A 12,424-nucleotide genomic window follows, 5' to 3' on the forward strand; every position below is an offset into this window, starting at 1 on the left:
TGCAGTTAGTACCAATATACCTGGCAAACACTTTACCATTTTGATTCTTGAACAGTTTATAGTTTGCATCAAAGGATTCATCAATGATAATAGGGTTAGCACAAGTGAAGCCAGATAAGGTAGATGGATCCACTGAAGGTCCCTTTGCAGCAACCCATGTGGTTTTGGGGTACTGCTCATGCTTCCAGTAGGAACCATCAACATTCATTTTCCTCTCGAACCCAACACCCTCTTTCCTAGGGTTTCGGTTCAGAATCTATTTCTTGAGGACATCGCATAGTGTCTGATGCCCTTTGAGACTTTTGTACATTCCTGCCTCAAGCAATGTCTTCAACCTGGCATTCTCATCTGCAATAGTAGTGGTATCCTCAGAAGAGGGGTTAGTTTCCACATCAGCAGTTGAAGACATAGCAACAGTAGTAGCAGTAGACATACAGCAACAGAGACAGCATTATCACGCTCAAGACATTTTAGACATGGTGGTTCAAGTCCTTCCTGAGCGGAACTGGTCTGTTGAGCGCGGAGTGACTCGTTCTCCTTTTGAAGATCTTCATGAGCGGATCTCAAGTTCTCAAGCTCTTGCTTCCTTTGAAGATAATCATAGGAGAGCTTTTCATGAGTAGTTGAGAGCGTTTCATGACGACTTTCAAGTTCTTCGTACTTAACATGAATATTTTAATGTCTTTAATTAAGGACTGAGATCGGGTCATTTCCACGTCCAACAGGTCATCGCCTTTGTCTAGCAATTTTTGAATATGCTCCATAGCATTCTGTTGCTCTGTTGCAATTTTAGCAAGTGTTTTGTAGCTAGGTTTGGATTCACATTCAGAGTCATCTTCACTTGATGTTTGAAAGTAAGCATCGCGTGAGTTTACCTTGGCACTACGTGCCATGAAGCAGTAGGTGGGAGCAGAGTCATCCTCATCATCAGCATCAGCGTTGGTGTCGAGGCCATTGTCTTCAGTGTTGAAGATGGACTTGGCGACGTATGCTGAAGCTAGAGCTAGACTTGCCATGCCTGAATGAGATTCCTCTTCAGACTCCACCTCCGCCTCCTCAGATGCAGACTCCTCCTCTGAATCCATCTCCTTGCCAACAAACGCACGAGCCTTGCTGGATGAGCTCTTCTTGTGTGATGAAGACTTTGACGAAGACTTAGAAGAAGACTTTGAGGATTTCTTCTTCTTGTTGTCATCAGAATCATATTCCTTGCTCTTGTTCTTGTTGTTGTTCTCATTGTCCCACTGTTGACATTCAGAGATGTAGTGACCAGGTTTCTTGCACTTGTGGCACGTTCTCTTCTTGTAGTCACGGGAGGAAGCTTCATCATTTCTTGAGATGGATCTCGAAGACTGTCTGAAGCCTTTCTTCTTGGTGAACCTCTGGAACTTCTTCACCAGCATGGAAAGTTCCTTTCCAATGTCTTCAAGATCCTCAGAACTGCGGTCAGATTCTTCTTCAGATGAGGAAACAGCCTTTGCCTTCAAAGCGTGAGTTCGGCCATAGTTGGGACCACAGATATCTCTTGTGGAGACTTTGATTATCCCTACACACAGCGGAGACTTTGATTATCCCTGCAGATAACTAGCACAGTCTTCACACAATGAAGTCAATCAGATCATGCAAGCAGGCAATGACTTCACGAAGACAAACTGTATGTAAAGAGAGATAAAGGATAGAACCAGTTGCTTGGTGAGGACAAGGATTTGTTGGACCAGTTCCAGTTGTTGTGACAACTGTACGTTTGGTTAGGGAGGCTGAGATTCAACTCAGAAGACCGCGTCTTCACCTTATTCCCCTTGAGTAAGGACACGCAGTCCTCACCCAATCACTCTGGTAAGTCTTCAAGGTAGACTTCCAAACCTTCACAGACTTCATTCACCGGCAATCCACAATGACTCTTGGATGCTCAGAACGCGACGCCTAACCGGCTGGAGGATTCACAGTCCTCAAGTGTAACAAGTCTTCAGGTCATGCAGACAAAAAGACTTCAGTGATGCCTAACACTCTTTGGCTCTGGGTGTTTAGGGCTTTGTCCTCGCAAGGATTTCTCTCTCAAATGCTTCGGAGGTGGGTTGCTCTCAAACGACAAAAGCCGTGCACTAACTCTCAAATGCTTCAGTGATGCCTAACTCTCAATTTATGGTGTAGGGGTGGGCTATTTATAGCCAGGAGGCAAGCCGACCTGATTTGTCCGAAATGACCCTGGGTCACTAAGGAACTGACACGTGTCCAACGGTCAGATTTCAAACACATGCGGCAGCTTGACTTGGGCTACAAGTTAAGCTGACTTATCCAGCGCTGGATAAGATTTGCTCTCATTGTCTTCGCTTGAAGACATACGATTTGGTTGAGCATCACATCAGTCACTCTAACTTTGTTCATTTGGACCCCACTTAACAGTGCGATGGTTCCTATGACTCAACAAAGAAGAAAAGGAAACTACGAAACAACTATGTCTTCGCACTCCATAGTCTTCATGTGATGTCTTCTCATGTCATAGTCTTCAATGTGAATATCTTCACAGACCACCATTATCTTCAATGTCTTCACACATTTTTAGAAGTCATCTCTGGTAGGTAAACCGAATCAATGAGGGACTTCTACTTGTGTTATCCTGCAATTCTCACAAACACATTAGTTCCTCAACCAAGTTTGTCGTCAATACTCTAAAACCAACTAGGGGTGGCACTAGATGCACTTACATTGACAAGACCTCCCCAAATATCCAAACACCACAAATGTTTACACGCACATTACACATTCGAGTATCTTGGACGCCAAAGAAAACTTTTATTTTTATTTTTTATTTATTTTTAAAATTTTCATTGTTCACACCCGGGTGCAACTGAGCATTGAATCATCTATAGTTCCATCGCTTGCGTGAGTATTAGCCTAGACATAGTGAGGCAGTGGTGGTGGTATTGGCCTGTTAGGGCGTGTATAATGATGCTATTTTAGAAGTGCACGTAGGATAAATGCTGAGATGGAGGAGAGAGAAATTATAAGAAAAAACATGTCTTCTCTTAATTAAAAAGATGATCTCTTAGCAACAATATGTTTCATCACATGTTTAGTGATGCCTCGTTAGCATCGTACAACATATTTATTGTCTTTTCTAGATTACATAGGATTAAGATAAGACTGTCTTGTAAACCAATGTACATACATGCCTTTATGGACCGTGTAGTCTCTTCTATTTGCTCATGACGTTTCCTTTAAGAAGGAAAAAGGACCAACTAGAACAAAAAAAATACTAAAAAAACCTAACTTCAGATTTTTAAGCATGGAAAATTGAACTATTTTTATGGAAAATTTATGTGTTGTGAGCATGACATTCCCCTTCAACAAGCATGGCAAATCCTAACAAAAAAACTGAGCATGCCAGAATTTACCATGTTTGCTGAAGGGAAAATTACTAGGCTCACGGCATGTAATTTATCATTAAAAAATATTTGATTTGCCATGTTTAAAAATCTGATCTCAGATTTGTAGTGGAATCAACAAAATTGAGGCAATCCGACTAGAAAAAATGTAAAAGTAAAAAGTAAAAAAAAAATGCACGCATACTCTTTGCGAGATGGCCTGTTTTGGCGGCTCGCCTGAGAAAACCTGCTGAGACAGATCCTTTTGGGGCCTGCATTCATTTTCCAGGCGGGCATTCCTCTCTAGTCTATAGCATCCGCCCATGTCTCCCACCAGGATTTCCTATTTGACGCATAATGTGTCAAATTGACGAAGGTTCGCAGAGGCGAGCGATGCGAAGAGCTCAGTGGGCCGGGGCCCGTTTAGCGGTTGCGGATGGGTGGTTCTCTCCTACTTCTGGGAACCTTCCGAACCGGTATTCTTTTTTCCTGTTTGTTTTTCGAGGCTGGTTTAATTTAAGTTTTTTTTTCTTTTTTCGTCTTTCCTTTCTGTTTCTTTTTTTATTTTCATTTTTATCTTTTCTGTTTCTATCTTCTTTTTTCTTTTCTTTCCTTTTTCTGTTTCTTTTTCAAAATTCGCAAATTTAAAAAATGATCAGAATTCAAAATTATTTCTAAAACATGAAAATATGTTTGGAGTTTTCAAAAAAAATGTTCGTGTGTTCAGAACAAAATTCACAAATTGAAAAAAACGTTCGTGTTTTCATAAATGTTTCCCAATTTTAAAAAATGTTTGCTTTTTCAAAATTTTCGTAAAATTGAAAAATATCACATTTTCAGAAAATGTTCGTGTTTTCAAAAAATATTCATAAATTTCAAAGCAATTCACCTGTTTCAAGATAATATTCACAATTTGAAAAAATATTATTCTTTCTGAAAAATGTTCGCACAATCAAAACAATGTTTGCATTTTTAAAAAATGTTTAAACAAATTAAAAAAAATATTCATAAAAATCAAAATATGTTCAATTTTTTCGAAAAATGTTCGTGTCTTCAGAAAAACATTCAACTTTTGAAACATCTCATATATATTTTTCAAAGTCTTCATGGTTTCAAAAGACATTGCAAAATTTGAAAAATGGTTGTTTAAAAAATGCATTAGCTACTGTGTAATCCTACAGTCATTTTTCTTGCCTACAGTATGTCCGTACGAGTAGATATTGTTCTTAAAACTGTGCGCTGCTTGTATGTCATCAAAGTTGGTGTCGTCTGTTGGCTATCGTTGCATGCACTTCCACTGGAGGTCCAAGGTTTGATTCCATGCAAAGCGATCGCATTTTTGTTTTCTGTATTTTCAATTCCGCGATACAGTGCAGTACTGGGCCAGCCAACAGACTCTATGCGAGATTGGCTGTTTTGGCGGCTCGTCTGTAGCATCCGCCCATGTCTCCCACCAGGATTTCCTATTTGACGCATCATGTGTCAGATTGACGGAGGTTTGCAGAGGCGAGTGACGCGAAGAGCTCAGTGGGCCGGGGCCCATTAAGCGGTTACGGATGGGTGGTTTTCTCCTGCTTCTGGGAACCTTCCGAACCGGTTTTCTTTTTTCCTGTTTGTTTTTCGAGGCTGGTTTTCTTTTAGTTTTTTTTCGTCTTTCCTTTCTGTTTCTTTTTTATTTTCGTTTTTATCTTTTATGTTTCTATCTTCTTTTTTCCTTTCTTTCCTTTTTCTGTTTCTTTTTCAGAATTCGCAAATTTAAAAAATGCTCAGAATTCAAAATTGTTTCTCAAATTTGAAAATATGTTTGGAGTTTTCAAAAAAATGTTCGTGTGTTCAAAACAAATTTCCCAATTGAAAAAATTGTTCATGTTTTCATAAATGTTTCCAAATTTTAAATTTGTGTTTGCTTTTTCAAAAATTTCGTAAAATTGAAAAATATCATATTTTCAGAAAATGTTCGTGTTTTCAAAAAATATTCAAAAATTTCAAAACAATTCACCCGTTTCAAGATAATGTTCGTGTATTCGTCTTTCTGAAAAATGTTTGCACTTTCAAAACAATGTTCATCTTTCTGAAGAATGTTCGTCTTTCTAAAAAATGTTCACACAATCAAAACAATGTTTGCAGTTTTCAAAAATGTTCAAACAAATTAAAAAAATGTTCACACATATCAAAATATGTTCAAATTTTTCGAAAAATGTTCGTGTCTTCAGAAAAATATTCAATTTTTGAAACATCTCATATATATTTTTCAAAGTGTTTATGGTTTCAAAAGACATTTCAAAATTTGAAGAATGTTTGTTTAAAAAAATGCATTAGCTACTGTCTACTCCTACAGTCATTTTACTTGCCTACAGTATGTCCGTATGAGTAGATAGTTCTTAAAACGGTGCACTGCTTGTATGTCATCAAAGTTGGTGTGGTCTGTTGGCTATCGTCGTGCGCACTTTCACTATAGGTCCAGGGTTTGATTCCATGCAAAAGCGCTTGCATTTTTGTTTTCTGTATTTTCAATTCCGCGATACAGTGTAGTACTGGGCCAGCCCAGGCTAGAACGCGACACATAGGAGGTCCCCCTCCCACCACCAAATATGCTACATCGACGAGCTTAATACGGGGCTTTTACGGACCCTTCCTTTCAACTAAACTTGGCCCCCCTTGATTTTCAGGGTGATGGGGCCCCGCCCTCTCCCTTTGTCCAATCACATTTTGCCAACTCAAATTCACCCTGTAAAATCCTTGTAAGAATCCGTTGATGTAGCATTGCTCTCCCAGCACCGACACCTCCCCCGGGCAATTCCTACGGGAGCTCCTATACGGCGCCGGTAGGCGCTAGCGGCGCTCGCTAGCGACGCCTAGTGGGCCGGCCCAACAACTGACTGAATAAGGAAACGTGAAGAAAAAACAGACCGTCCTAACTCTTCTGTAAACTCTACAAAAACTAATGAAAATATGGCATAGCTGGGATTGGAACCAAGTATGACATCATTCAGAACTTATCGCGGTAACCATTAGACCATCCTAACTCTTCTGTAAACTCTACAAAAACAGACCTACTTAAGGTTTCATTAGTAAAATGTTAAAACTGCAGGAAAACCAATATAAATTATTTTGCAAAAAGTAAAGTCTAGCTTTCGCCTTCTATTCCTTTTGGAAGGGGGCTCGGGGGAAACCTTTTATCGGAAAATATAACTGAGTCAATTTGCCCAAATTTTCAATTCGCAAAATTCATGTGACTAAAATACATACCTTTCTTTAGTCTTCATTCAGAACTTATCGCGGTAACCACTAGACCATCCTAACTCTTCTGTAAACTCTACAAAAACAGACCTACTTAAGGTTTCATTAGTAAAACGTTAAAACTGCAGGAAAACCAATATAAATTATTTTGCAAAAAGTAAATTAGAGAACAAGTTCATATATTTTTAGAAAAGTTCATAAAATTTATAAAGCTCATCGATTTTTAAAAATATTTCATTGATTTTGGAAAAAAAATCATTGATTTTGAAAAGAATTCATCCATTTTGAAAAAAGTTCATCGATTTTGAAAAAAATATTCATCGATTGTGAAAATAGTTCATCGATTTTGAAAAAAGTTCATCGATTTTGAAAAATAGTTCATCGATTTTGAAAAGAGTTCATCGATTTTGGAAAAGAGTTCGTCGATTTTGAAAAGAGTTCATCGATTTTGGAAAAGAGTTCGTCAATTTTGAAAAGAGTTCATTGATTTTGAAAAGAGTTCATCCATTTTGAAAAGAGTTCGCCAATTTTTAAAAGAGTTCATCTATTTCGAGAAAAAGTTCATCAATTTTGAAAAGAGTTTGTCGATTTTGAAAAGAGTTCATCTATTTTGAAAAGATTTTTTCAATTTCAGAAAGAGTTCATCGATTTTTTAAAAAAGTTCGTTCAAATTAGCAAAAGAAAATAAAGATTAAAGATTAAAAAAGTTCATCGATTTTGGAAAAGAGTTCGTCGATTTTGAAAAGAGTTCATCGATTTTGGAAAAGAGTTCGTCGATTTTGAAAAGAGTTCATTGATTTTGAAAAGAGTTCATCCATTTTGAAAAGAGTTCGTCAATTTTTAAAAGAGTTCATCTATTTCGAGAAAAAGTTCATCAATTTTGAAAAGAGTTTGTCGATTTTGAAAAGAGTTCATCTATTTTGAAAAGATTTTTTCAATTTCAGAAAGAGTTCATCGATTTTTTAAAAAAGTTCGTTCAAATTAGCAAAAGAAAATAAAGATTAAAGATTAAAAAACCAAACAAAACCGTTCTGAATAAAAAACGAAAAACTAAAGGGAATAAAAAACAGAGAAAAACCGTTCCGAATAAAAAAGAAAGACGAAAAAAGGGAAAAAGAAAGAGGAACGTAGGAACAAAAGGAGAGGAAGTAGAAGTTGAGCAACTAACGCTAGACACTGGAGTGGCTAGTGTATCACGCGAATAACAGTGTGCTCACAATTCGAACTCGAGACCTCACGGATAAAACTACGCGGCAATAACCACCGAGCCAACAAGCCCGGCGTGATAACTCCTTCAAACTTTTCTTATTTCTTCCATCCTTTTTCCTTTTTCCGTTTTTCGTTTTTTCTGTTTCTCTTTTTTTCTTTTTTCTTATTCCCGGTTTGATGATTTCTTTCAAATTTGTGAATTTTTCTTAAAATGGATGATTTTTTTCTCAAAATTGATTGTTTTTATTCAAATCAATGAACTTTTTTTAAATTTGATGAACTTTTTCAAATTTTTTGAATTATTTTTAAAACTTCATGAACTATTTTCAGTTTGGATGAAAATTTTGAAATTTGAAGAACTATTTAAAAAATGGATGAACATTTTTCAAATTTAATGTAATTTTTTCCAAATTGATGAACTTTTTTTCAAATTTGATGAACTTTAAAAAAACAGATGAACCATTTTCAAATTTGATGAACCTTTTTCAAACCGATGAACTTTTGTGTTGAATTCAATGAACTTTTTTAAAAATTGATGGAATCTTTTCCAAATTTTTGATTTTTTTTCTAAATCGATGAACTTTTTTTAATTTTGTGAACTTTTTCTCAAGATGATGAGCTTTTTTTAAAAGCAATGAACTCTTTTCTTTTCCACAAACTCTTTTGAATTTCTATGAATCTTTTTTTCAAATTCGTAACTGTTTTCTGTATTTTTATAGAATTCTGTTTCGAATTTATATTTTATTTTTAAAATAATGTACACTGGATATATATAGTACTATGTGTTAACTACAGGAAGGTCAAATAGAGATTTTTCTTGTTTCGTTGTCAATGGAATACCTTGCGCTAGGGGTTCGAACCCCAATATTCACGAATTGCTATAGGAAAATAAGCCCCTATATTTCTTTTCTGCAGATTGTTAGCAATGTTTTTAATTGGGCCGCGACCCATTGCCGGTCGCTGTAGGCGCCCGTTGGACAAGTGGCGCCTACAGCACCGACTAGGAGCTCCCCCTCCCCTGCCAGAACCACGGACTTTTCTACATCAAGGGGCAATTTACAGGGGGTTTACGGGCTGGCCGCCCAGACCATCAGTGAAAATCAGGGGGAAGGGGGGCAATTAATTATGAGGAGGGGTTATTTAGCGCAATTAAAACTGGACAAGTAAGCTGGTCCGTAAAGTTTCGTCTGTGTGTCTAGCATTTTCGCCAGAACCATCCTACATACGTTCCATTTCTCCCATCGTTTTAAATAGCCCGCTATAGTTTCGCTATAGCACGCTATATCGTTTAGAAGAGGTCCTACTCTAAGGGTCTTTTGTGCAAACACGTGAGCAAACATTTTAAATAGCCCGCTATAGCACCGAACGCTATACCATTTTAAAGAGGTCCGCCGCTAACAGGCTTAGCACGCTATTTAAAACTTTGTTTTCTCCTCTCCTCTCCTTCGTAGGAATGTCTATTTTTTGCTAAAAAAATAAGAAGGAATGATCTACGTTTTCCAGGAGAGCATTCCCTCCGTGCTCTGTAGCGTCCGCCCATGTCTCCTTCGCTCACCCCACCACCGACACCTCCCCCGGCCGGTAGAGCCAGCCTACGTACGTTCGATTTCTCCTGTCCTCTCCTCCAGCATCTTCCAATTCGGTGCTCCCACTTGGACGGGAGGCGAAAGGCCTTCTTTCCTCCTCTCTCCCGCCGCCCACGCCTCTCGGCAACCTCCGACCGTTGCTTCCCGTGGTCACCGTCGCTTTCGGCCGGTTGCTCGGGTTGAACCAGCGGCGCTTTAGCTGTAGAGCACGTGAAAGGTCGTGGTTGCCAACCAGCCCCCACGTTCCCACCCGATTAGAAAATCCCCTCCCTGCTTTCCAATGCCACCCACCGCCGCGCGCCGCCGTCAACGACGCCAAACGCGCCTTGTTTCCTACTCCAAGATCCCACGCTACGTATAAAGAGCACCCCCTCTGCTAGTTGGCAGCCAGGCTAGCTCTCTCGCTCCTTCGTCCTCGCAAGCATCACACCAGATCCACCGTAGGAGCAAGGAAGGGAGATCCACCTAACCCACCAATGGCGGCCGCTGCTTCCTCCAGCGCGTGGAAGGCGAGGTGGCTCCGCCCCGAGGTACGCACCGCTCCCTCCCATGCAGTGTTCTTTCATTTCATCTGATCTAGCTTAGTTTAGCGATCTCGCTCGCTGGGTTTGTGATGGCCATGGTCTCACGACGGTAGCATGGTCTTGGCAGGCGTACCCTATCTTTGCGGCGACGGGCGTGGCCGTGGGGATCTGCGTCATGCAGCTGGTGCGCAACATCACCACCAACCCCGAGGTCCGGGTGACCAAGGAGAACAGGGCGGCCGGGGTGCTGGACAACCACGACGAGGGCCGCCGCTACGCGCGCCACCCCTTCCGGAGGTTCATCGACGGCAAGTCCGCCGAGATCATGCCCGGCATCAACAGCTTCTTCACCGCCCCACCAAAGAACTAGACGTCGTTGTCGTCGCCGTCGGAGAGCTCTTTCTTCAACTTGAAGGGTGGAATCAATCCCTTCGCGAGAATTACATTCTTTTTTCCGCATGAATTCAAGTATTATTCGCCATGATTGATTGTCAGGCGCTGTACTATATTGATTTTTGTGATCATATATAAGTAGAAAACTTGATCTGAATAATCCCTATGTCTTGAACAACTATTACGCGCGCGCGTGTGTGTGTCTTTCTCTACCACCAAAAGTGTTAAAGTAAATTGTTCTGAAGATTCCCGCAGAAAAAAAATTATTCTGAAGATTGATCGGAAGTGATCGGTTGCATTTCGCAGTTTGTCTTGGCCGCCGACGAATTGTTCAGTCTGATTGTGTAGGTGCCAGGAATTTCAATTTGTTTTACTGGCTTGATGAGTGTTTTTTTTTTAATCGCCAGGTTGGCACCATTTTAGTTTGTGCTCGTCTTCCCCGTCCAAACTAGCCAAGTCGGCAGGCTTTTTCCTCGCATGTTTGGTCAACACAGAATTCGACAGCGGCCTCCTTCCTTGGAAGGTGTCAAACTAGTGCACAACACGCTGGTTACACTACTCACAGTGAGAAGTAATTTAGAGTAGTAACATGCATATGTTAGAGCAACTCCAACACAAGGACCCAAACGGACATGGATTTTGTCTGTTTCATGTCTGTTTGGGTCACCTGTCCGCCTAACGAATATGGGGCGGACAAGCATTGTACCCAACGCGCAGCACAAAAACAGACCCAAACTCCTCGCGCCGCCTGCCCCCTCCTCTCTCCCTCGCGCCGCCCATCCCCTCCTCGTCGCGGCGCCCGTCCTATCTCCCTCACGCCGCCCCTCCTCTCCTCCTCGCGGATCCCCTCCCTCGCGAGTTTTTTCTCTGCTCGCGCCTCTGCTGCAGCCACCCCTTGCTCGCGCCGCCGTCTGGGCCTCGAGCCCCAGCAGGAGCGCGTGGAGGAGCCCTGCGCCGGTGGCCTCGCTGCGGCACGGAAGAGCGGACGAGCGCGCGGAGGAGCCCTGCGCCGGTGGCCTCGCCGGGGCGTGGAGGAGCGGCCGAGCGCACGGAGGAGCCCTGCGCTGGTGGCCTCGTAGCGGCGCGGAGGAGCGGCCGATCGGGCGGAGGAGACCTGTGCCGGTGGCCTCGCTGGGGCGGGGAGGAGCGGCCGAGCGCGCGGAGGAGCCCTGCGCCGGTGGCCTCGCGGCGGCGCGGAGGAGCGGCCGATCGCGCGGAGGAGCCCTGCGCCGGTGGCCTCGTAGCGGCGCGGAGGAGCGGCCGATCGGGCGGAGGAGACCTGTGCCGGTGGCCTCGCTGGGGCGGGGAGGAGCGGCCGAGCGCGCGGAGGAGCCCTGCGCCGATGGCCTCGCGGCGGCGCGGAGGAGCGGCCGAGCGCACGGAGGAGCCCTGCGCTGGTGGCCTCGTAGCGGCGCGGAGGAGCGGCCGATCGGGCGGAGGAGACCTGTGCCGGTGGCCTCGCTGGGGCGGGGAGGAGCGGCCGAGCGCGCGGAGGAGCCCTGCGCCGATGGCCTCGCGGCGGCGCGGAGGAGCGGCCGATCGCGCGGAGGAGACCTGCGCCGGTGGCCTCGCTGGGGCGTGGAGGAGCGGCCGAGCGCGCGGAGGAGCCCTGCGCCGGTGGCCTCGCGGCGGCGCGGAGGAGCGGCCGAGCGCGCGTCGGCAACCTGCGTCGGTGGCCTCCCTGCGGCGCGGAGGAGCGGCCGAGCGCGCGTCGACGACCTGCGCCAGTGGCCTTGCTGCGGCGCGTCAGCGACCTGCGCCGGTGGCCTCGCTGCGGTGTGGAGGAGCGGCCGAGCGCGCGGTGGCGACCAGCACCGGTGGCCTTGCTGCGGGCGTTGTGGAGGTAGAAATCGCAATGGTGTTGTGGAGGCAAAAGTTGCAGCCTTTGACATATGGGGCTAGGGACGGACATGAGCGGGTGACGGCGGTGGACGAGAGCGTCCGCTTCTGTCCGCTTCGTACTTATTTGTTTTCAAATTTGGGTCAGGTTTGGGTCGAGGACGGACAGCAGGCAGACACGGGCGTCCGTTTAGGTTGCCCCATTGGGCCAAGTTTTCTGTCCGGATAATCCAAACGGACAAAATGGGTCATTCCATTGGAGTTGCTC

At 43.6% G+C, this 12,424-nt stretch overlaps 1 protein-coding gene across 1 annotated transcript; it reads left to right on the forward strand.

Annotated features, from left to right (window-relative positions):
• The first annotated feature begins 9,632 nt into the window (after positions 1-9,632).
• On the forward strand, positions 9,633-10,495 carry LOC125529496. Its single transcript, XM_048693911.1, has 2 exons — positions 9,633-9,930; positions 10,052-10,495. The coding sequence occupies exons 1-2, from the start codon at positions 9,877-9,879 to the stop codon at positions 10,292-10,294; spliced, it is 297 nt and encodes a 98-aa protein (XP_048549868.1). The 5' UTR covers positions 9,633-9,876; the 3' UTR covers positions 10,295-10,495.
• Positions 10,496-12,424: the final 1,929 nt, after the last annotated feature.

The sequence above is a fragment of the Triticum urartu genome, chromosome 1, assembly GCF_003073215.2.
Source record: "Triticum urartu cultivar G1812 chromosome 1, Tu2.1, whole genome shotgun sequence".
Lineage (NCBI taxonomy): Eukaryota > Viridiplantae > Streptophyta > Magnoliopsida > Poales > Poaceae > Triticum > Triticum urartu.